General features: G+C 48.3%; 1 protein-coding gene across 2 annotated transcripts in view; it reads right to left on the reverse strand.

Annotated features, from left to right (window-relative positions):
* The window catches only part of PITPNM3 (PITPNM family member 3), an 85,586-nt gene that overhangs the window by 46,265 nt on the left and 13,519 nt on the right, over nucleotides 1-25,802 (reverse strand). For both annotated transcript variants that reach the window (XM_061174940.1, XM_061174939.1), the window contains exons 2-3: nucleotides 22,993-23,088; nucleotides 14,163-14,270 (exon numbers count right to left, since the gene is read on the reverse strand). In XM_061174940.1, coding sequence (XP_061030923.1) covers nucleotides 14,163-14,232 — 70 coding nt within the window. In that variant the 5' untranslated portion in view covers nucleotides 14,233-14,270; nucleotides 22,993-23,088. The remainder of the gene's footprint in view (nucleotides 1-14,162; nucleotides 14,271-22,992; nucleotides 23,089-25,802) is intronic.

Here is a 25,802-nt window from a genome sequence, read left to right on the forward strand (position 1 = left end):
CAGAAAGGAAATAGGATCTGTAGCCCAGGCAGGATTTCAGTGGGCAATAATGCCTGCTGGGGGAGTGGAGCTGGGTCATTAAAGCTGGGGGTAGGGGGGAAGCAGGGGTGCAGAGGCAGAAAGAAGCCAGGAGGGAATGTCACTGAGAAGCTGGAACACAGGATTCACACCGGTGTCACACGGGTAGAAGGAAGAACGTTGGAGAGGTCAGAGCTGGCCCCACCAGTGCGGGCTCAGCTGTGGAAACCAGAAAGGCTGTCCCTGGGCTGCAGAGCTTGTGGTTTGCCCGGTGCTTTCCCACCTGTTAGATCACTAAGATCTCACACCTGTGCGGAGAAGGGTGCCTTCACAGATGAGGAAGCTGAGGCTCAGAAGGATAAAGTCACTTACCCAATTTTATATCTGGTCCCTTTCAACGCCCTCACGTCTGCTGGGGGCTCTTCCCATGACCTCTGCCCCCTATTGGGGGAGGGGCTTTCAGAGCAGGGGTTTCCTGGGATGGCTCAGGCAGTGTGGGCAGTGCTCCCTGAAGTCGGGGGGTGGTCAGGGGCCGAGAAGTGGGGAGCAGGGGGAATGGAGAAGGGGTTGTTTGTAAGGGTTGCTGGGGAAAAGCGTCCAGAGGCTGGAGCTGACCAGTGCTTCCTCAAGCTCGGATGCCTGAGCCCGGTGAGGCCACCGACCTGGGCAAGAAGGAGCTCACTGCGTGACAAGGTAGGTGTGGAGCCCGAGCGGCAGGGAGCTGGCCTCCTCTGCCCAGCCACTGGCCCCGGCTCCAGCTCCGCCGTCCCGCACAGCCACCAGCAGGCGGGGGCAGGGGAGTCGGCGGTCGGTGGTGAAGCCAGCTTCCTGATTAGCAGGCTCCCAGGACGAGGGTGATTAACCAGATGTGCCGCTGCTTCAGCCACTGTCTCAATGAGATCCCACTTGGCCTAAGCTTTCCGGGGCCCCTGGGCCCAATAGGCTCGCCTCAGCTGGAGCTTTCTTCAAATGCAGAAGCTGCCAGCAACTCCCGCAAACACGACGGGCTACACAGAGAGGGCTGGGTACCGGGAGGGCAGGGCCTCTGTCGCCCACTAATCCCGCTCGTCCCAACCTCACACCCCCACGCACCTGAGCCCCATCATTTCCTCCAAGAAGATGCTTCCATATCCCGCCCATGGTTTCCTGAGTGATTTTATATTTCCTCTTTCCAATCCCCTTCCAACAAACTGTGAGCTCCCCGAGCGTAAGAGAAGCAAAATGTGTGGCCAAGGACAGAAACACGTTCACCAAACGCCTGAAACAGGAGGATGGGGCGGCTGCTGAGGGAGCGATTCAGGCAGACTGGGCCTCGGGGAAGGAGGAGTCGGGAATTCTCCTCCTGATATGCCAGAAAGGGTCTGAGCAGACCCCACGGAGCAGGAATGGGGGCAGCTGAAGCCCCGTGATCTGCCAGGCCTTGGGGGCCCAAACCAGTCTCTGGCCAGCCTGGTAACTCAGCTCACGAAGTGGGGCTGAGAAGGAAAGACCCACACACTCCCCCCTGCCCAGGGTGCTCCCCAGACGCTGAGTGTCTGCTGAGTTGCAAGGTCAAGATTCACCCTCATCACCTCTCACCCGGCCCGTCACAACCCCCTCTACACTCATTCCCTGGTCCCTCCTATTATCTTCTACATTGGCTTCCAGAAAGATCTCTCTAAAATGTAGCTCGTCCCTCCCGCTTAAACTATTCCGTGGGTCCCCAGGGGCACTCCTGATGTTCAAGGGCTTCCTCTTCAGCTCCCCCACTCCTACCTCTTCTCCGAGATCTCCCCACCCCTCTGGCCACCCCCCCAGCCCAATGCCTAGCACCCCAACTTCAGTCAAGATGAACTCAGAGTAGCTCCCCAAATTTCCCTGCCTTCTCATACCTCCCTCCGTACCTTTGCACCTGCTGTTCCCGCTGCCTGCTGCACCCTCACGGGTCTGTCCAGAGCCCCAAAAGGCCTCCTTCATGCCTCACATCTCAGCTCCAGCTCCATGTCCTTCTCTGATCCCTCTGGACCTTGTTCCCACTCTTGTTAGAGTAATTAGCTTACGGGCCTGGAACCGCCCCACCCCCAAGTCTGGGAGCCGGTCAATTCTGAGTCCATTTCTGAGTCATCAGTGTGTCCCCAGCATTGACCGGCACAGGGTCTGACACAGAGTAAGTACCAGTACGTGTGTCCTGAATGCATAAGTGAGGGAAGGAGGGCATGAATGCGTGATGAACACCTCACTGCTTCGGGTTCAGAAAGGGAGGCAAAGCACCACCACCCAGAAAGGCACAGCTGTAAACAGACGGGCCAGCACTGCAGGGGCGGCCCAAGTAAGCAGTGCTGAGCAAGAGGGAAGTGGTCTGGGAGAGGCTGGGCCATCGGGGAAGCTCCCTGGGGAAGTGCACAGGATTACGAGAGCTGGAGAGGAAATCAGGGGAAAGGCAGGGGGAAAAGCAGGCAGAGCTCAAGTGGGCTTGAGAGTCAGCAAGCAGCCCCTGGGCATTTGGCTGGAACACAGTGTGAATGGAAGTGGGAGGTACAGCCCAGAAGTCATGAATATCAGAGTAGAGATAACCTTGAGATCGCCAGATTTACCAATGACCTGACAGCCCCTGTGTAGCATCCCTCATGGTAGTCATTCCAGGGCTGTTTGACTCCTGCAGGGATGGGGAACGTACTAACCCTAGACAATTATAATTGTTAGAAGGAAGGATAGAACCAGGATGGCCTCACATGTCAGGCTGGGGGGGTTATATTTCCTTCTTTTTTTTTTTTTTTTTTAATTTTCATTCTTTTTTTTTTTTTTTTTTTTTTTTTGGCTGCATTGGGTCTTCGTTGCTGCTTGCAGGCTTTCTCTAGTTGCGGTGAGCGGGGGCTACTCTTCATTCCAGTGCGCAGGCTTCTCATTGCAGTGGCTTCTCTTGTTCTGGAGCACAGGCTCTAGGCGCATGGGCTTCAGTAGTTGTGGCGTGAGGGCTCAATAGTTGTGGCTTGCGGGCTCTAGAGCGCAGGCTCAGTAGTTGTGGCTCACGGGCTTAGTTGCTCCGTGGCATGTGGGATCTTCCCGGACCAGGACTCGAACCCGTGTCCCCTGCATTGGCAGGCAGATTCTTAACCACTGTGCCACCAGGGAAGTCCCTATACTTCCTTCTGCAGCCAACAAACACCTAGTTGTCAACTCCATAGCAGAATGATATTACTGGATTTATATTTTAGAAGCATCACAGTAGGATTGGATAAAGTTGGCCAGCTGGCAACGAGATCCAGCCTTTTTCTCCTGTCCCATACCCCTAGAAAATGGCATTAACTATTTTATATGAAGTAATCTTTAGTAGCATTGTAAAACAGGAAGGGATGTCCTGGCAGATCAGAAATTCTGAGGTACCCTCAAAAGGCAGAAGGCAGAGAGATCTGATGGAGGGGGGTAGGACTGGCTACATAGTTTGTGGGGCACCTTGTTCAAAATGACTAAGAATTTCAAGATGGTAACAGCAGAGCATAAACTCGAGTGTGAGACCCTGCTATGCATGGAGACTTGTGTGACTGCGAAGGTCAAACGCCCATAAAACCAGGCCAGGAGAGAGGAAACCATAACCTCAACCCTGCAAAGGAAGGTCTGGAGCCAAAGGTAGGGGCAGCTCAGAGGGAATGGCAGAGTCATGGGTGGAGAACACAGGAACAAAGGAAGGTTTTGCAACTGTCCGGGCTTCCATGGTAGAGAAGCCAGGTGACTGGGCTCCCCACTCACCCTGCCCACCAACCCCTGCTTGTACCAAGCAGAGGCATCTGTCCCCAGGTGTGAGAAGGGCTGAGTTTGAGGGACAGGACACCCTGCGAGGCTGAAAATACCCAAGAGGGGCAAAGCAGAAGCTAATGGCTCAAGTCACCCTGCAGCATTTCCTACCCTCCCCAATAATAAGATGACAGCAGCTTGCAGTAAATAGACATATCACATCACTCAGAGAGAGGCTAACTGCAAACACAAAGTGCAGTATGTATCCAAATATTACTAAATATAAGAGGAAAACCAACAATGTGAAAGAAAGATACCAAACCCAATGCCTGAAGGAGAGTACAGGAAAATGGATCTGTGGGTTCCTTCAACCAACTTAGTATCATAATCATGAATGGCTCTCAAATTTAGCAAGCACCAGAATCTCCCAAACGGCTAGTTAAAACACAGATTCTGAGCCCTACTGATTTCTGATTCAGTAAGTCCACAATTCATATTTCTAATTATTTATTTATTTATTTTTGGCTGCGTTGGGTCTTCGTTGCTGCGTGCGGGCTTTCTCTAGTTGCGGTGAGCGGGGGCTACTCTTCATTGCAATGCGCAGACTTCTCACTGTGGTGGCTTCTCTTGTTGCGGAGCATGGGCTCTAGGCGCGGGCTTCGGTAGTTGTGACACACGGGCTCAGTAGTTGTGGCTCGCGGACTCTAGAGCACAGGCTCAGTAGTTGTGGCACATGGGCTTAGTTGCTCCGCGGTATGTGGGATCTTCCCGGACCAGGGCTCGAACCCCTGTCCCCTGCATTGGCAGGAGGATTCTTAACCACTGCGCCACCAGGGAAGTCCCACACAATTCGTATTTCTGATGGTTTCCAAGTGATGCTAATTGTGTTGGTCCAGGGACCACTCTTTAAGAATCACATATCTAGAAATAAGGGTATAAACTAGAGTCAGAGGGTGAGTGGTAGGAAGAAACAGCTCTCTGGAAAGCTCGAGGCAGAGAAATTGATCAGGGACACCTAGGCAGTGACTGCTCCCTTTGTCTCCATGAGAATGTGGCCTTGATGACACTAAGTTTGTTTCAAAAACAAGAAGGGTCCTGATTGTAAAGAGTCTCTTAAGTGACAGCTCATAGACTATTAGCACAAATTATTCTGGAAGAGATATGTATATCCTGAGCATAAAAGATTAGTGACACAGCAAGATCCAAGTGGAATTTATCCCAGGAATGAAAGATTGTTCAATATATGAAAATCCATCAGTGTAATATGCTATATTAACACAATAAAGGACAAAAACCACATGATCATCTCAATAGATGCAGAAAAAGCATTTGGCAAAATCTAACATCCTTTCATAAAAGCTCCAAGAAACTGGAGGGAATCTCTTCAACCACAGAAAGGACTACAACAAAAAAACCCCACAGCTAACATCATATTTAATGGTGAAAGACTGAAAAGTTTTCCCCTAAGATCAGGAACAAGACAAGATGTTGGTTCTCATCATTTTTATTCAATATTATACTGGAGAGTCTAGCCAGGAAAATTAGACAATGAAAGGAAATAAAAGGCATCCAGTTTGGACAGATTGGACTACCTCTATTTGGAGATTGTATATACAGAAAATCCTAAGGAATCCCCCCAAAATAAAACCAATGAATGAGTTCAGCAAAGTTGAGGTATACAACATCAATTTACAAAAATACATTGTATTTCTACACACTTGCAATAAACAATCTATAAATGAAATTAAGAAAACAATTTTGGTTACAATAGCATCGAAAAGAATAAAACGCTTAGGAGTGAATTTAACAAAACAAGTGTAAGACTTGTACACTGAAAACTATAAAACGTCATTAAAAGAAATTAAAGAAGACCTAAATAAATGGAAAGACATTGCATGTTCATGCATTAGAAAACTAATATTGTTAAGCTAGCAATACTTCCAAAATGGATCTGCAAGATTCAACAACAATCCCTATCAAAATCCCAGCTGGATTTTTGGCAGAAACTGATGAGCTGATTCTAAAATCCATGTGGAAACGCAAGGAACACAGAAGAGACAAACTTGCAAGAAAAGAACATGCAAAAAAAAAATGTAGGTGGACTCCCACTTCCTGATTTCAAACTTACTACAAGTGTACAGTAATAAAGACTCTGTGGTACTGGCACAAAGACAGACATATATATAAGTGGAATAGAATTGAATGTCCAGAAATAAACCCATATGTTTATGATTAATTGATTTTTAGCAAGTGTACCAAGATAATTCAATGGAGGAAAGAATAATTTTTTTCAGTAAATGGTACTAGTACCATTGGTTACCCACATGCAAAAGAATGAACTTGAATCCCTACCTCACAGCATATACAAAAATTAACCCGAAGTGGATCCAAGACCTAAATATAAAAGCTAAAACTATAAAACTCTTAAGAGAAAACATAGGGGTAAACCTTCATGACCTTGCATTAGGCAATGGTTTTTTAGATATGGCACCAAAAGCACAAACAATAAAATAAAAAATAGATAAATAGGACTTTGTAAAATTTTTTAAAATTTGTGCTCCAAAGGACATTATCAAGGAAGTGAAAGGACAATCTGCAGAATGGGAGAAATATTTGTAAATTATACAACTGATAAGGGTCTAGCATCCAGAATATATACAGAACCCTTGCAACTCAACAATAAAAAGTCAACCCAATTTTTTTTTGGCCGTGCTGCACAGCATGTGAGATCTTAGTTCCCTGACCAGCGATCGAACCCATGGCCCCTGCAGTGGAAGCTTGGAATCCTAACCACTGAACCTCCAGGGAATTCCCAAGACAACCCAATTTTTAAATGGGCAAAAGATTTGAATAGACATTTCTTCAAAGAAGATGAACAATGGCCAATAAGCACATGAAAAGAAGCTCAACATCATTAGTCATTAGGGAGATGCAAATCAAAACCACAATTATATACCACTTCACACTCTCTAGGATGGCTATAACCAAAAAGACAGACAATAACAGGTGTTGGCAAGAATGTAGAGAAATTTGAACCCTTATAAAGTACTGGTAGGAATGTAAAGTGGTGCAGCCACTTTGGAAAAGAGTTTGTCAGTTCTTCCAAAAGTTAAACAGTTACCATACGATACATCAATTCCACTCATAGATATATACACCCAAGAGAAAATATGTCCACACAAAAACTTGTACACAGATACTTTTGACAGCATTATTTATAGTAGTCAAAAAGCGGAAACAACCCAAATGTCCATTGACTGATGAACGGATAACCAATATGTGATATATCCATACTATAGAATATTATTCAGACACAAAGTAGAATGAAGTACTGATTCATGCTACAACATGGATGAATCTCAAAAACATTATGCTAGACAAAGACAGCAGCCAAAAAAGACCACATTGTTTGACTTCATGTATATGAAATTCCAGGGGCTTGGGGAGAGGAAAATGGGGATTGACTGCTCGTGGGTATGGGGTGTCTTTGGGGGGAGGGACAAAAATGTTTTAGAGCTAGATAATAGCGATAATTGCACAACTTCAATAATATATTAAAAACCATAAAATTGTACACTTTAAAAGGGTGAATTTTATGATACGTGAATTATGTCTCAATTTAAAAAAGAAGTTGGCAAGACCTGCTTTACTTGGACAATGTTAGTGACAGCTGTGTGTTTCCTTAGACAATTAGAACCAAGCTCGAGCCTGCTCTGTGTTATAATCTCACTTATGGATCTTTGGCTAATTAATCCAATCTGAAGTGTGTGTGGGCTATTCCCATCCACTTCTGACAGACCAGAAAACTCTGAAACTTAAAAGAACAAGGAGACAGAGACTCTAAAAAGCATGGAATGAGTCCATGACATCTATGAATCCGTATCAGATTGTTATGAAAAAGAACCAACCAGAGCACATGAAAATGAAAAGATGATGGTTTAAAAAAAAAAAAAAAAGAAGAGTTGATCAGAAGAACGGAAACAGCCAAAGAAGAGAAAAATTGGTGAGCTGCTGATTAGTTGGAAGAAAGGACTACTTCCAGAACCCAGCAGGAACCGAGAAATAAGAATAGGCAGGGCAAGTTGAGACATGGTTCCAGCAACTATCTAAGTTTTGGAAGGAGAAAACATAGTGAAAGAAATACTTGAAGAAATAATCAAAAGAAAATGTCACAGTAATAAAAAAAGAGGACACTAGGTTCAGACACAGCAAACAACAAAACCTCATCTGCAAACTTGGCTGTGACTTCAGAATGCACCTCATCTGCAAACTTGGCTGTGACTTCAGAATGCAAAGAATAAAGCTTTTAAAAACTGAAAGCTTCAACAAGAGGGAACAACAGATTACCCACAAATTTGCCTCAGACTTCTCACCAACAACACTAAATGCGAGAAGGCCATGAGGAATGTCTCCAAAGATAGTTTGGAATACTATTCTGAATGCAGGCAAACTTGCATTCAGGTGTAAAGGCAAAATGAACACATGCTGAGAAATGCAAGGGCTTGGAAAATGACTATCCGTACCTGACAGTCCCTACCTGAAAGAATTACTTGAGGAGATATTCTAATTAAGAGAGGAAGTAAATCCAAGAGGAAGTCATGGAACTTAAGAAGCAGCGGTGAAAACTATACACTAAAAAGGGTGAATGCTGGCACTTCCCTGGCAGTCCAGTGGTTAAGACTCCCCGCTTCCACTGCAGGGGGCGTGGGTTCAATCCCTGGTCTGGGAACTGAGATCCCGCAGGCCAGGCCGAGGCACGGCCAAAAAAAAAAACAAAACCAGGGTGAATGTTACCTAATGTAAATCATACCTCAATACACTTAACTGAGGAGAGGGAGAAGGAAAGGGGAGGGGGAAGGGTGGGAGGAGAAGGGGGAGGGGATTACAGCGTTACAGTCAGGATCAAATAAGAAAGCCTGGATCACTCTTACCACTCAGCATCTATCTGGAGATCCTGTGCAATGCAATTTAATAAGAAAAATAAGTAAGCTGGGTAAATATTGGCAAGGATATAACTGTTGAGATTTGTAAACAATGTGACACTCTACCTAAATAAACCCAAGAGATTAACTGACAAACTATTAGAAAATAAGAAAATTCAGCCAAGTGGCAGGAATTCAAGAGACAAAGATTTCAAATACATAGCAGACAAATAATTTATATCCAAAATACAGGTAAAGAACTCCTAAAAACCAATAAGAAAAAGACAATTCAATAGAAGATGAACAAAAAGCATGATTAAGAAACTCAGAAAAAAAGAAAATAGAGTTGGGCAACACATTTATGGAAAGATGATCACTCTCACTAGCAATCAGGTAGGGACAAAGCAAAACAAGAAAACGTCTTCATCCATCAAGTTGATGATATCAAGTCTGGTGACATTGCGAGGAAATGGCTCACCTAATCCACAGCTGGCGTGAATATAAATGTGCACAGTCTTTTTGGAAAACTGTTTAGCAGTATCTATTACAAGTTTCAATGTTTATACTCTTAACCCATGTATCATTGTTTTAATGATGAAAAATTCCAATGTTATCACTACACAGTGGTTAGATAAATTATGGTACATCTATTGTAGAGAATACTATAGTACAGGTAAAAATAATGAGTCAAATCTATAAATACTCATAGGAAAAGCTCTCCTAGATCTACTATTAAATGGAAAAAATAAGTTAAATTGCAACAATGACATCTAATATCTATCTCTAGAGAGATACCCTCCACGTTGATAAACTTTGAAGTGAGGTCTGCAATTGAAGAAGTAGATAAGGAAGACTGGTTTATTTGTATTGATTGTTTATTTGTATTGTTTGTTTGTTTACAACAAGAATGTATTCAAGTGGAATTCCCTGGCAGTCCAGTGGTTAGGACTCTGCACTTTCACTGCCGAGGGCACGGGTTCAATCCCTGGTCAGGGAACTAAGATCCCGTAAGCCGCAAGGCGCGGCCAAAAAAACAAGAGGAAGAATGTATTCAAGAAATAATATGGTTATTTGTACACCAATGTTCATAGCACCATTATTCACAATAGCTATAAGGTGAAAACATGTCCATCAATAGATGAATGGATAAACAACACATGGTAGATACATGCAATGGAATATTATTCAGCGTCAAAAAAGGAAGAAAGTCCTGTCACATGTTACAACATGAATGACCCTTGAAGACATGCTAAGTGAAACAAGCCAGACATAAAAAGACAAATTCTGCTTGATTCTACTTATATGAGGCACCTAGAGTGGTCAAATTCATAGGAACAGAAGGTAGAATGGCAGTTCCCAGGGGCTGGGGGAAGGGGGGAATGGGGAGTTATTGTTTAATGCGGACAGAGTTTCAGTTTGAGAGGATGAAAAAGTTCTGGAGCTTTTTCATCCTGGTGGTGATGATTGCACAACAGTGTGAATATATTAATGCCACTAAGCTGTACACTTGACAATGGCTAAAATGGTAAGTTTTACATTATATATTTTACCAAATTTTTTAAAGCACTAAATAAAAATAACAAGACAAACAATTGTAAAAATAATAATAAGGTGGACTGAGCTGATGCCAAAGGATCCCTTTCCATTAAAATACTGGGCAATAGGGACTTCCCTGGTGGTGCAGTGGGTAAGACTCCGCGCTCCCAATGCAGGGGGCCCAGGTTCAATCCCTGGTCAGGGAACTAGATCCCACATGCATGCCGCAACTAAGAGTTCGCATGCCACCATTAAGGAGGCCGCCTGCCACAACTAAGACCTGGTGCAACCAAATAAATAAGTAAATATTAAAAAAAAAAAATACTAGCCAATAAATATCCAAAAAAAAAAAAGTAAATATGTAACCAAGCTCAAAATAAAGAATGGATAATATACAAGTGCCAGAAACAAAGAGGGAACTACAATCCAGACACAAAAGCAGAAGCTAATGTAGAGAAGACCCCTGGAAGATTCAGACGGATAAAGGCTCCAGGGCTAGAGGCTGAGAACAGTATTGCTGTTAACTCCACAGACTTGGCCTCAGCCTGTGGAAGGTGGGGAGCTAGAGCAGAGCCCCCTGTGTAGTAGGGATCCGTGAAGGGCTGCTCCACCCATAAAGAAACACTAAAAAAAAAAAAAAAATCCTCTGGGGAAGCAGCCAAAAAACCATTCACAGACAGTGGGAAAGAAAAAAGTCGCACATGAGTAATTAAAACCCTAAGCCCTTGCCACCTATGGGTGTAGGGTCTAAATTTACACCACTCAAGTAGACTGGAACCGCAAAGCTGTAAATTTAGCATATAAAATGTCCACGATTAGTGAAACACTCAGGCCCAGCAGAAACACAAGACCAATCACTAGAAGGACGTTTTCAAGACCTGGGGGACACAAGATTCCCATAGAAAAGAAAAGGGCGGGGTGTTGACCAAGATGAGTTCACAATAAAAAATGAAGAAACAAAACCCATGAGGTACAGGTAGCATGTGCGCAGGTACACACACATGCACACACACATACCAGAATCAGCGCCCTCAAGAACTGGAGATACCAGAGCAGCCTGAACGTACCCATGCAACACAGGCTCCAAATGACTGAGATTAAAGATGGGCCATAGAACATAATTAAGGTTCAGAAGGGAGAAGCTCAGCTCCATTTGGAACTTGCAGAGCATTAAGTGGTTTTGAGATGTCCAGGTAGAGGCAAGTAGGAGCCTCCTGAGAATATGAGTCTGGAGCCCAGGGGGTAGGTCTTGGCTAGAGATGAATTTGGGAGTCATCACCAGGGGTAGCTGTGATTGGCCAGGGCCTGAACCATGGGGGGGGGCTGTCTCTGCAGTGAGCCCTGCGTTTAAGGGCAGGAATGTAGAAGGAGGCAGGGGTAGAGCTTGATCTATAACACCAATTTTGATTGCAGCCTTTTCCAGAAAGTGTTTTCAGAACTTCCTCTCCCCGAAAGAGTCCCCAGAGGCTCTCTCCTCAGGCCCCTGACTCAGCCTGTCTTATTGCACTGTAGCCGTGGCCATGATCCTCTTCCTCTCTGCTGTGAGCTCCTACAAGGGTAACAAGGCCAGCCTGCTTGTCTTTATTTCCCCACCATCCCGGGTTGAGCCCATGTCTCGGCTCCAGAAGTGGCTGCTGGAATGAATGAAATTGGCGTGTGTGTTCTGCCGTGTTGTGGGAATTCACGTCATGAATCCACAGGGGAATGGGGCTCAGAAGGAGCCAGAAACACGGCTGGTTTCCTCTTCCTCACCCCTCCTTCTCTCTCTCTCCCTCTTGCTCCCCATTTCATACTGGGAGGAAACAGCATCAATTCTTGGACTCAGGCAAGCCACTGCCCCTAATCCAAGCTCTCATGACCTCCATGATGCATTTGTTAGAACTGTATTTGTGCAAGATCTTTCACTCTTCTTTCCCCCTTCCCACGTTATAATGACCAGGCACTGAAGGCACTTTGCAAGTATCAGCTCATTTAATGCGTGCAATTTGTGTGCTAGCCCCATTCTGCAGATGAAGAAACTGAGGCTCTGAGAGGTGATGTGACTTTCCTGGCCACAAAGCCATGGGGTGGCAGGGCCAAGGCTTAAACCCAGACCTCTTAGATCCCAAAGCTACGGTTTCAGCCTTGCCCATCGACCTCCATCTGCCCCCTCCTCCCCTGCCCTCCCAGCTCACACTGCTTCTCACTCACCACCTCCTTAGCTCTCACTGTGTCTGAGTCACACATTCCTTGGCAGACAGGCGCGGGTTGGGATGGGAGGGGATGGCCAGATGGGTGGTGAGTACAAGTCTCGGTTTGTCTTTTCATCACTCCAAGCATTGTCCCGGGGAAGCACTTGGAGTCCATGACCCCTTCTGGGCCCCCTCCGGGTTCCTGGGGTGAAGGAAAGAGTAGACAAAGGGTCCATCTGCAAATGAGTAGCAGAGAAGACTGGGAAATTTCCTCTGGACTGGTCTTGGGTACCAGACTCAGAGCCCACTCGTTCTGTGAATGTGACAGTGGCCCAGGAGGGCCTTGCCTTTAAGACTCTGGGTTGCTTGGACTTGACTTTGCCGGGGCTCAGAACTGTGCTGAGCCTCGGTCCAATTTGGGAAGCAAAGCTCTGGCCTGGGAATCAGGAGACTGGAGATCTAAGTGTGATGCTGCCCCCAACTTGGAGGACCTTGGGCAAGATGCAGCTCCTCTGAGCCTTGGGTGCTTCATTTGTAAAATGGAACAGTCACCCCAGGCCTGTCCATTTCTCAGGATGGGCAAGCTGGTATGGGGCGGGCTCTGAACCAAGGAGGCCGGGATGGGGGAGGGTAAGAAAAGGAACAGATGCTGGGGTAAGACAGCTACCACCAAGATGGTCAACACCAAAATGGTCATTCTCTTGGGCTAGGCCAGGACTGTCTCACTGAGCGTCTCCTGATAGGTAGCCTGGCCCAGACCATGACAGGAAAGATGGGGCCAAGAGAGGAAGGAAAAGAGGAGATGGGGAGGAGGGGAAGTAGGAGGAGTGATATATTGGGTGGGGAGGAGGGATAGAAAAAGCTAACAGAAGCAGAGGCACCCTGGATCCTGGATAGGGTTCTAGCCCCGGCTCTGCTCCTCACTCCTGTGTGACCTTAGTCAACTACAGCCCCTCTCTGAGCCTCAGGTTCCCCATATGCCATCTCAGATTTTATGAGCTCCTTGGTTCCATCCTCCACTTGCCTTGTGAAGCCTGGGTCCATAGGTTCATTGTCAAGAACGCTTCCTTGAGACTCCCTCTCTTGCCTCCTAAAATTCCTGCCTCTCCCCTCTGGGCCCAACAACCCTCAGCTTAAGGGTTGACCCCCTTATGTTTTGACTTACACTCTGTGACACTTCACAAGGCAGAAGCCTTAGTTAAATCACCTTTGGTCCCTCCTACCAAGCACTTATACATAGTAGGTGCTCAACGAACATTCTGTTCGTAATATGAAATGGTCAGATGGACAGAAGGGTGGATGCCTAAAAGAACATGCCTGCTTTGTCTGCTGATTAAGCTCCTGGTCAAAACTCCCCTCCTTAAAAAGCCTCTGGACGAATCCCCAGGCATAACCTTCTTCAACAATTCAACCAAAGGAAGTTACAACCCCAACTGCTGCCCCTCTCCCCTGCCCATTCCCAAAGGCTTTCCAGTTGCTACCCTACCTTAACTAGCAGATTCCAAGGAGCTTGGACCCTGCCACCTGCCCTTAATTACCCATGCTCCTGGGTGGTCATCCAATGAACACAGGAAGCTCTGGTGAAGTATCCTAGAGTTTATCTGCCACAGAAAACCCTGCAGAAGTCCCCATGAGGATTCCTGCAGGTCATAGAATTCAGGGGTTGTAGGCGAAGTTCCCAGACAGATAGATGACTCTTCATAGAAAACCCAGGTTCTAGCCCCAAATTGCCGTCGCTTCAAACTGCGCACTGCCCGCAACACACATATGTATACACCCGGCCAGGAGAGAAGCAGAATCTTACCTTGATGCTCCTCCAGTTTCCCCATGGTCTCGATCTGCTCCACCAGGTCATTTGAATTCCACTGGCTCATCCCAATGAGGATGGCGTTCTTCCCTTCAGCCACCTCCTCTGTGGAAAGAAGCAAAGATGGGCATGAGCCGGCAGGGCTGTGTAGAGGTAGCCCTAACAGGAGCCTATATCTCAGGGAGTATTTATTTCTTCCTTTGAGTTGAGGAAGATGTCAACTATTGAAGGTGTCTATAGTTACAGACAGGTATAAGACATCCAGGAATTTTTCATTGCAAGAAGGCATTGTTGTTATACCCTACTGGGCCTCCACATGTTACAGCAAAAAAAAAAGTAACAAGGGAACAGTCATGAGAGAGGCTGAAAACTCATAGGAGGCTCCATTCCTAGCACTAAGCGTGGTATTTCTTGAAAGGCAGTGTGTTTGGGAAGAAAAAGTAAAGCCTTACCACTAGGTAGCAGTTTTTCTTTGGGTGAGTTACTTGGCTTTTCTGAGCCTCAGTTTTCCTATCAGTAAAATGGGACTGGCAATGTCTAATCATAGAGTTGTTGTAAGGATTAAAGGAGATAATGAATATAAAGGTCTTGGTGCACAGAGGGTGCTTACAGATGGGAGACATTAAGGTTACTTCTTCACATGAGGAGTGAGTTGCCATCCTTATTTGAGCAGATCAGGATTTGAGTGATGTAGGAGCAGCTCTGGAGTAACTGAGAGAGCAGAAGACTTCTGCCTCTAAGCAAGCCTTAAGCTATATGGAACCCTTAGCCCACATCTCAACCTTATGAACCTCTTAATGCTTCCATTCTCCCTTTACTCCTCCCCTCAACCCTGTCTCCATCCTTGCCCTTTCCCAGTCTGAGCTTAGAGGAATTGGTGAGGTCATATTCCCTAACACACTGAACACAAGCCCCCGGGTCCCACACATCAATTACACATATCTGGTGCAGTCCCTCATCCCAGAAAGGGACATTTCCTCAAGAACAAACCCACAGGAATGCCCCCTCTCTCTCTTTAAAGAGACAGGCCTTCCTGGTGAAGAGCTTTGTGCCTTTTCTCATAGAACAGACATTAAAGGGTAGTGAGGAGAATCCTTAAGCTCATCATAACCGAGAATAAAGAGATAAGACCCATTTCATTGCCAAAGAACTTCACAGAGCCGATGGAACCAATATGGTGAATCCAAAGCTTGGGGATCTGTCCAGAGTTCTGAATCACTCAAGCTCAGTAATCCAGACCCCATTTCTGGCTGGGACACCTCCTCCTGCCTTATTTGATTATTTTATGTGATCTATTTAACACCACTTACCAAATCCTTAGTATGCACTGAGGTTGCTATAAGTGTTTAACAAATACAAATTCATTTAATTCTCATAACAACACTAAAAAAGTACAATTATTATTATCTCCATTTTATAGACAAGGAGACTGAAGCAGGGAATAGTTCAGTAACTGGCCGAAGGTCACTGGCTAGAGCCAGGATTTAAACCCAGATATACTATTTCAAGAGTCCTAAAATCCCACCCTCCTGATGGCCTGCCTGCCCTGGACATCCTGCATTGGCTGCCCAAGCACCACACACAACCAGACAATTTCCTGAACCCGGTGTGTTCCATCTGGGCATGGTTGACACCTCTAGGCAGCATCATGCTCTGGGCAGAGCCCTGACTGGGTTCCAATCCTGAGCTGCTACATGTGAGCCTGTACCTTGACAGATGTCCCTCAACTGTTCCTATTTTCTTATTGCTTAAATGGGAATGACAGCTCTGGTTCCACAACTCTTTCTAGCAAACTTTCATGAGGACAACTGACATAGTAAATTTGAAAAGGCTATGCAAGCCAAGATGCTGTAAACAAATATCAGGTAGTATTATTCTTGGGGAAGCAGGGTCACCAGGGGGTTAAGAGCTCCGTTCTGGTGCTAGATTGACTCTTTTCAATCCTGGATGCACCACCTGCAAGCTATCTGACCTTGGACACTAACTTATGCTGTATGAGCCTCCGTTTCCTCATCTATAAAATGATACCATAGTGATGCCCACGTCACAGATATGCTCTGAGGATTAAATCAGATAATGAGATAATGAAGGTAAAGCGTGTATAAGCATGACTAGCACATAGCAGGAGCACAGATGCGGATAACAGCACAGGGAGGTGATGGTACCACCATTACCACCACCACCAGAGCATGTGGAGTTATGCCCCGGTTCCAGTTATGCTGCTGCCGACCCCTATGTCATTTTGTCCCAGCTTCGGAGCGGGGTCGTCAGGGTCAGCCTGTAGCCCACCTTGAGTGCCTGCGTCTCCTGGCTCAGTTACCCAAGCATGCAGTTTTCTGCTTGTTCGTTTAACATTCATTCTACAACGGAGGGATTCCTGAGCAGCTGCTGTACGCCGTGTGAGACACGACCTCCATCCTGTAGGAATTCAGTTTTGTGAAAAAACACAATGGGAAATGGACACAGTCAGATGAGTGAGCTGGGGCTCCTGGTCCAGTGCTGGGTGTACAGCAGGTGCTTACACGTCCTAGATCCTGGTTTTTCTATAATGCGTAATCCCTATCCCATGGTGTATGTGAGGCTATCAGAACCCCGAGAGGCTTCAGCATCTTCTCCCTCTTCCTCGTATCTGCATGACTCACCTCCATCTTTCCCTCTCGGTCTTCTGTCTATCTCTCTAGGAAATGTATCTCCTCTCAGACTCTCCTCGTGTTCCTCTCTGCTTGATACCCATCCCTGACCCACTCAGACCAGGTCCCTTTCCATTGATCTCTGTCCCTCTGGGTCCTGGGGTTTCTCTGTCTCTCTGCTGTGTCTGTCCCTCCCTCTGGGCCTCGATCACGATTACTCTTTGCTCTGGCTCTGTCTTTATCCCAGAACCTGTCTCTCTCCTCTCTCTGGGTGGCTGTGTCTCTTTCTTGATCTCTCTCCTTCTCTGGGCTTCTCTTTCTTTCTCTGGGTGCCTGCCCCTCAGCAGCTTTCCATCTCTGCAGGCCTTCTTGGTGTCTCTGATCTCTCTCTCTCCTGGGTCACTGTCTCTCTTTCAACTCTCTTGGTGTGGCTCTCTTGGCGTCTCTCTTGGTGTGTCTGTGTGTGTGTGTATGTGTCCCTCTCTCCCATCCTCTCTGAGTCTCTCTTGCTCTCTCTCCCTCTCTGCTTTCTCATATTTTCCCTGGCTTCCTTGCACTCTCTGCGGCTCCCCCCCCACCGCCCCAGGCTTCAGCCTGCCTGTCTCTCCAGCTGCTCCCCAACCCCCCACCTCACAGACGAGATTTCTCTCCCTCTCTGGGCCGCTCCTCTGCCCCTGCGCTCAGTACTCAGCCTTAGATCTTCACTCTGGCAACAATGGGCTTGTCCCCTGAGAGGCAGCAAGAAACACACACACACACACACACACACACACACACACACACACACACGGAAGCAGCAGCCGAGAAAGCTCCTTTTGGAGTCACTCAGGAGAACCAGGGAGACGCGTGCCTCAGCTCTGAGCCTCTGCTCTGTTTCCCCTCATTGTAGTACGAGACTCCCATGAAGGCCAAAGGCCGCAAGGGCTTATCTGAATAAATGTCCTGGTTATTGACTTTGCTTTTCGACTTCTGGTGACTGTTCCCTATGTGCCGATGCTCAACCCCGGTGACCCCTAGCGTGGACAGAGTTTTTGCATCTACTTTCACCCCCCTGAGCCCCAGTCCCTGCCCATTCTAGGTGCCAGGCTCAGCCTCACCCACCAGTACCACGCCCCTGGCCTTGACCTCAGACTGACTCCGACCCTGAACAAAACCTGGATACAGTGAAAGCCTTTCTTCCTACCCTGGGGCCTCTGTGTCTGCTGGACCCACAGGACTTCAAAGCGGGGAACCTCCTTGTCCCGCGCTAGGCAGGCTTCACCTGCAGCTCATGGAGCCAAGGGCTCGGTCACCTTCGGCCATCAGCCAGTCCAGGTCCCTCCATCACTCCCTCCATCACTGGCCTACAGGCCAGTCTCTCCACGGACCAGATATGCGCTGCTCTGGGGCCTCTGGGACACAAGATTGCTAACCTCCCCGACTGGGGACCGCTCGCCCCATGCCCCACTTACGGCCGTACCACCACCCTCTCTTCATCGCAAGGGGGTCCCCACTCAGCCCATTCCCAGAAGCCTTTGGGGCAGCTCCTTGGCATTTGCTTCTCCACGTCCCCTCCCCTAATGAGAGGGAGGGTCAGGGGTCAGCGACACACCTGTGCTTTGCTTCTCCGAGGGCTCCTTTGCCCAGCTTCCCAAAGCAACATCCTCCACTCCAGCCACGAGACAAACCCTGTACCCTTGCTGTGCTCCAGAGGGGGGACCCGGGATCCAGAGGCTACCGGGCCGGGTCTGCCCTCCCGCGCATCGCTGAGCAGGCGCCCCTTGCTCACTCTGGCCACGCCAGCCTTCCTATTCTCTCCTCCGGTAACAGCTTCGCGCTGGCTCTTCCCGCTGTCCAGAACACTACTCCCCCAGATCCTCACCTGGCTCGTTTCTTGTTGTGCAGCTCTCAGGTCAAGGCCACATCCGCTGCGGGCCTCCAAATTGCCCAGTCACTCTAGCACAGTCCCTTATGTTATACTGGGGGGGAGTGCCTCCATTTTTTTTTAACGGCATTACTAAAGCTATCACTGACATTCAATACACTACACATATTTAAAATGTACAATTTGGGAATTCCCTGGCGGTCCAGTGGTTGGACTCGGCGGTCTCACTGCCGAGGGCCCGGGTTCAGTCCCTGGTCACGGAACTGAGATCCCGCAAGCTGCACAGTGCGGCCAAAAAAACAAAAAAAAAGTACAATTTGACAAGTTTTGACCTATGTGCACACCCAGGAAGCCATCACCCTAATCAAGATAGTGGACATATATCCATCACACCCAGAAGTTTTCTCCTGTCCCTTTCGATCCCTCCTCCCCACCCCCAGGCAACCACTGATCTGCTCCTGTTGTCATAGACTCGTTTGCATTTTCTAGAGTTTTCTATAAATGGAATCATAATATGCACTCTTTCTCAGTCTGACTCTTTTTCACTCAGCACAATTATTTTGAGATTCATCCGTATTGTTGTGTGTATCAGTTCATTCCTTCTTATTGCCAAGTGGTATTTCATGAATACTGAATACGTGAATGTACAGCAATTTGTTTATTCATTTACCCATTGATGTACATTTGGGTTGTTTTCACTTTGGGGGGATCATAAATAAAGCTGCTATAAACATTCAGGTACATGTCTTTAGGTGGACATATGTTTGCTTACCTCTTGTGTAAATACCTAGGAGTGGAAAGGTAGTTAACTATGATTAACTTTTTAAGAAGCTGCAATCTGTTGTCCAAAATAGCTGTCCCATCGTACGTTCCCACCAAGCAGACTTTAAAAGTCCCAATTCCTCCACATCCTGGTCAGTTGTCTTAATTAGTCATTCTAAAAAGTATGAGGCAGTATCTCATTGTGGCTTCGGTTTACCTTTTCCTAATAACTAACGATGTTGAGCATATTTTCATTTTTCACCTTTCATTTTTCATTTATCTACCTTCTTTGGTGAGGTGTCTATTCCTCTGCATTATTTTATTTATGGAAACTATCAATAGAACTCACTTGCTTGTACGTTGTCTTCCCACCCATCACCACTAAACTGTAAGCTCCATGGGGGCCAGGACAGTGTCCCCTGGCCCTGCATCCCCTACACCTGGAATAGGGGGATGGACAGATGCTCAATAAATACTTGAGAGAGTAAATAAATGACTCTGAATTCTAGCCCCTGCTCTGCCTGACCCTTTGTGTGACCCTGAACAAGTTTCCCAGTTCTTTGGCCTCAGTTTTCCAGCCTGTAAAATGAGGTCAGGGTGTTGAACTCAAAGACCTTGAGGGCCCCCTAGCTCTGACATGGGTTTGAGGCATGTCCCCTCTTGGCCACCATGGGTTTCCCTCACTCTGCACTCCAACCTTGCTAGACTGTGGCTCCCCAGATACCCTTTGACTGTATTGACAGGACGGGGAGTGGTGCTTCTTCTGGGTCTGGGAGCCTGGAGCCCATCACCCCTCCTGCAGCATCCAATCACGGGTACCAGCCGCCTTGAGGCCCCATGCCTGCTGCCACAGCCCAGGGAGCTGGCATCCTGCCCAGGGGATTGTTGTTGTCTCGGATAGCTCCATACTCCTACCTGACTTCCCCCCAGTCTCTCCCATGCCTTACATACACAACCAGAGCCCCCAGAGCCTAAGCGTCTTCCTCTGCTACTAGACCATGAGCCATGAAGGTCTCTTGTCCCACCAGGTAAACCCTAGTGCTGGACAAGTGGGATGGAGCTGAAGGAAGACAGGGAGGGAGGAGGGCCCCATTTTCAGTAATAAGTCGAAGAAAAAGGCCTGACCTGGACGCTAAGCTCCTGGGCTCCAGCCCCTCTGCCCCCACCTTGCTGTGTGATCTTGAGAGGTCCCTTCCATGCTCTGGCCTCTGTTCCTGACAATGTGGCTCCACCACGGCTGGAGGTGGAACTGCAGAGGCAGCAGAATGCAGGTGGGGACAGACATCACACCCAGGCCAGGGTCAGGGCTCAGCCTGGGCTGGAGAACAGAGGCAGGGAGGTGACCCTTCAGAGCACGCCCAGAAAGCTGGACACTCATGGCCTGGCCCCAGGTGCTGAGAAAGCTCTTGGGAGCAGAGAAGGAGGATGGCTTTACCTCTTACTGCCCTGAGTGGAGGAAATGTGCAAAAGCCTTGTCCAGGGAGACCACAGGGAACAGACAGGAGGTGAGGAGTTGGCAACGCAGAACCAAAGAGGTTCCAGCAGCCTGTGGGCGGATCTTGGGGCTGAGCGCTACAGATGCTCTGGGAGAAGTGACATAGGAAAGGTTCAGAGACATGAGGTTCAGAGGTCTGGTAGGAAGTGCTGAGAGGTGGAAGACAGAGAAAGAGATGGGAGAGTGTGTGATCCTGGGATAGTGGAGAGAAGGAGAGACAGAGGTGAGGAGAGCAGGGAGGAGATGAAACAAAGGAATAGAAGAGAAGGTGGGGCCACCCATAAGAGAGGAGTGAGAGGTGAGGCCAGTTTAGGAACTGCAGACAGAGCAGTGAGATCATGGGGGCAGAGGACAGAATGCTGAGGGTCTGCAGGGAGGGAAGCAGGTTGGATCCACAGCTGCTCAAAAGGAAAGCAGGTGCATAAGGCCCATGGGGATGGAGATGGAGCTGACCGGCGCCACCCGCAGACGCCTCCCGCAGGGAGCCATCATCGTCATCTGGGAATGCAGAGCCCTGATGAACTACAAAAATATTTTAAATGAAAGTGTTCTAAGCATCAAAACATTGAAGCCGTTGTTGTCACACTTTGGGTTAGTTGCTATGGAGAAAGTCAGCCCCGGCTGCCACTCCAATCAGACGCCAGTGGGAGACAGGAAAGAAGCCCCAAATGGGCTGGTTTGGGGTTGGCATCAGGGAGGGGGTACTCCATCCAGAGTCAAGAATGGGGGAGGCTCAGGCTGGGGCAGCATCCCACCGCCCAACCCCACCGTGCCTCCCCGAAAATCACCTGAACTGGATACAGTCTCCATTTCTGGAGGCACCGAGCTGATAGGGAAACTGAGGCCCAGAGAAAGTGAAAGACTTGCCCAAGGTCACAGAACGAGTCAATGGCACGGCTGAGACCATGTCACAAGTGTCCTGCTCTGGGTCCTGGGGTCTTGCCAGCGCATGCTCTGTTTCTCTTTCAAGACCCCATTCAGTCAGTACTTCAAAGCTGGCCCCATCCCAGAAGTAAGTCAATCCCCCAAATATGGTGACTTCCCAGAGTGGAGCTGAGCCAGCCAAGTGAGACCTGGGGACCCTCCTAGCCTGGAGACCCTCCTAGGCTTGTGCGTCTCACCCACCCCGGCACGGCCCAGGCCAGCATGACTGTGAGGGTCCTCTCTCCTGAAGTCCAGGCAGACTCTGCCTTCCACTGGTCCCCTGCCCTGCACGACCTCATCTCTGAGACCGTGCTCTCTGCCTGAAATGCCCACCCCATCTGGTGCCCTCTTCTCCAATCCTTGTAATGTTTCTTGTTTTCCCATCCTCACTTAGATAGCACCCCTTGCTATGTCCGGCAGGCAGGCCATGCACCCAGCACTGAAATGCAGAGCTGATGTCCTCCCCTCCCTCGTCTCTCCCCTGAACATCTGCAATAATCTAACTGGTCCGCATCTCCATTCCAGCTCCCCCTCCCGTCTGTGGGCTGACCTTGAGAGTCACCTACTGGGTCACATGCAGCCTCATCTCTCCTTTCCCCCTCCCGCACGGGCCTCCAGTTCCCGGAAGGCCCCCTCTTTCCTGCTTCAGCACCATCATACCTGCTGCGTCTTCTGCCTAAGGCTCTTTCCTCCCACTCTTCTTCTAGCCAGCTTCTACCCTCAGTGCTGCACAGAGGATATTAAGGACCTCCCCAGCCTAAATCAGGTACCCCCATCATCACTCTTTCTATTAACACTTGGTGCTTTTTACTCAGGGGTACTAGTTCCCATTTGTGACTGTATTTTCCTTTATGTAATTTGACGTTTGCCTCTCCCACTAGACTATCAGCTTGATGAGGGCAGTGGCCACGCCTATCTGTTTACTGCAGTATGGTAAGCACCTGAAATATCGTAGGAACTCAGCAAATATCTCAAAGAGTGAATGACTGGACGCTGAGCCCCAGCCCTGAGGGGACTCACAGATTGGGTAATAATGAAGCACGGAACTGCAGTGTCTGAGTGGGGAGAGATACTAACTCCCAACAGGGATCCCCTTCTTGGAGCTTCTAAAAAGGTCAACCAGACAATGATGGGACAATGAGATTCACTCACCTCTAGCATCAAAGAATTCATCATCAGAGCTCTCCACTGAGTCGCTGAGGACATTTCGAAGGTGCCAGGGGGCACCACCACCCGGGGGAGGGCCACCTGCCAAAGGAAACACACCTGTTAGCCAAGCTTGAGGCCGTGTCCTGGCATGAAGTAGGTAAACCCAAACTGCCCCTGGACCAAGGTTTAGTCGGCATCCTGCACGTCCCTGCCCTCCTGACTTCAAGTGCACAGCACCTCACAGAGCCCTCCCACCGCTATGCTTTCATTTAAGACCCAAATTCCTTTCTGAGACGGCTCAGTGGGGCAGGAACGAGGGTGCCCATTTTGCACACACCAAAACCGAGACCAGAGGTAGTTAAGAGATGTTGCCAAGGTGACACGGTGTATCAGGAAGCATCAGGTAAGTTTTGCTGTGTTAATAAATGATCTTAAAACAATAACGGTTCATTCCTCACTCACACACAGGTAGGAAGGGGGCTCTGGCCATGGCGGTCACTCAAAGACGCCACCTTATGATGCCAGCATCTCAAATCGACACTTCAAGTTCTGCAGAGGCAGGGGAGGAGAGCACAGAAAGGCACGCCCAGTCGTAAAGGAGTCTTCCCACACGTGACACACTTCTGCTCCTGTCATTGGCCAAAGCAAGTCACGTGACCAAGCCCAGCTTTAAGAGGGTGGAGTGAGGAGAAGCAGACACCCGGAAGGGCACTAGTGATGTTTATTGCACACGTGTGCAGGCCAGGGAAGGACTGCAGCCTCCCCTGGGGAAAAAGCCCCACACTAAGAGAAGGGGGACCTGAACTTGAGTTCCACCCCGTCTCTGCCACTTGCAACCTCTGCGGCCATTTCCTCTCCATACCACAGCCTCAGTTTCCCCTTCTACAAAATATCGGCAACAATCAATCCCGAGCTCGAAGGATCAGAAATAACGCATGCTCAGCGCCTCTATCTCGGGGGGCACTCAGTGATGGTGACTGCTATTATTATTAATATCTGCAGAGGCCGGGACACGGGGCAGGAGCAAGTGCACATAGAGAACGTGGCCCCTTGCCCTGAACTCAGCCTCAACGCACCTCCTGCCCCGCGACCAGGGGGAGGAAGGCCAGAGGCAGAGCTGGGTCACTAAGCCTCTTCCCCTGCCCCCCATTCTCAGAGCCCCCTTTACTTAGCACTTTGGGACTCTCATGGAACCAGCTGGCGCCCGGCACATCCAGGAACCCCTCCACCTGCTCCCTGGACACGTGAACTACTGGAGATGGCAGATGAATTCCAATCTAATTGTAAACATTAAAACCATAAAAGTGGGGGCTTCCCTGGTGGCGCAGTGGTTGAGAATCTGCCTGCCAATGCAGGGGACACGGGTTCGAGCCCTGGTCGGGGAAGATCCCACATGCCACGGAGCAGCTGGGCCCGTGAGCCACAATTACTGAGCCTGCGCGTCTGGAGCCTGTGCTCCGCAACAAGAGAGGCCGCGATAGTGAGAGGCCCGCGCAACGCGATGAAGAGTGGTCCCCGCTTGCCACAACTAGAGAAAGCCCTCGCACAGAAACGAAGACCCAACACAGCAATTAATCAATCAATAAATCAATCAATAAATAAGAACATGAATTTCTTAAAAAAAAAAAAAAAAAAAACCATAAAAGTGTTAGAAGAAAATTGACCTGGTAATTTTCCTGAGGAAATAATCAGAAAAGTATACAAAGATGGCAATATACAGTTGATCATCTTGGTGTTCTGGTAATACCAATAAACTGGAAGAAATCCCAGTGTCCATCCACAGAGGACCAGACATACATTCATATACAGTCATCAAGGGAGTTCTTTGCAAGTGGTAGGAAAATCAAGTAGCTCCTTATGAATTGACATGGAAAGATGCCCATGGAGTATGGGTAGAAGAAAAAAAATGCACATTGGTCCCAGAACCGTAGGTATCTTTTGACCCCATTTTTGAAAAATATACTTGTACCTGCACACTGAGGATATGTACAGCATGTTAGTTAAGAACTCAGGGTCTGAGGTTGGAAGAGGCCTAGATTCAGGCTCAGGCCCTTGCCTCTTAGAAGCTGTGTGATGTCAAGTGTGTCCCTTCACCTCTCTGTGCCTCATTTTCCTCAGCTATAAAGTGAGGAAAGCTCATACCTGCCCCATGAGCTTATTGTAAAGATGAAATAAAATACATCGAGGTGCTTAGCACAGGGCCTAGCATATAGCAAGTGCTCACAACAGTAATTATTATATAAATATACTCACACATGCATTAAAATGTCTGGAAGGACAGGCACCAAAACATCAATAGAGATTATCTCTACAGAGTAGAATTTGATAAGAAGCAGGGGAAAAGAGGAGAGCTCTGGAAGTTGTCCCTCCCTCACTCCCACCACCACATCCATCCTTGCAGGCCACCATCATCTTAGGTCACCGCAACACCCATAACATGTGTGACGGGCTGGCCTTGGTGAGAATCCCAGCGGGGAGAACCCGCCAGCAGGGAAGGCTGCAGGGAGGCCAGTTCAGCTCCATTTGAGGGAGATGTTCTCCCAGCTAGAGGTGGGCAGAGAGGGAAGGGGCTTCTGGGTGTCAAAGGGAGCTGTCCATCCTGCAAGGCACTGTGTGAGATGCTAGGGACACTGAGGTGAATAAGAGGGACAGGGCGGGGCCCTGCCATGGGGCCCTCCCAGCGCTTACACTCTGCGGGGTGTGGGTGATGGTGGCAGTGGGCAGGGAAAGCAGACCTGGAACAAGGAAGCAGCAAAGATCATTTCAGCAGTAGAAAGTGCTGGGAAGAAAGTAAAACGGTCCCTTCCTACCTC

This window comes from Eubalaena glacialis, chromosome 19 (genome assembly GCF_028564815.1).
Source record: "Eubalaena glacialis isolate mEubGla1 chromosome 19, mEubGla1.1.hap2.+ XY, whole genome shotgun sequence".
NCBI classification, from domain to species: Eukaryota; Metazoa; Chordata; class Mammalia; order Artiodactyla; family Balaenidae; genus Eubalaena; species Eubalaena glacialis.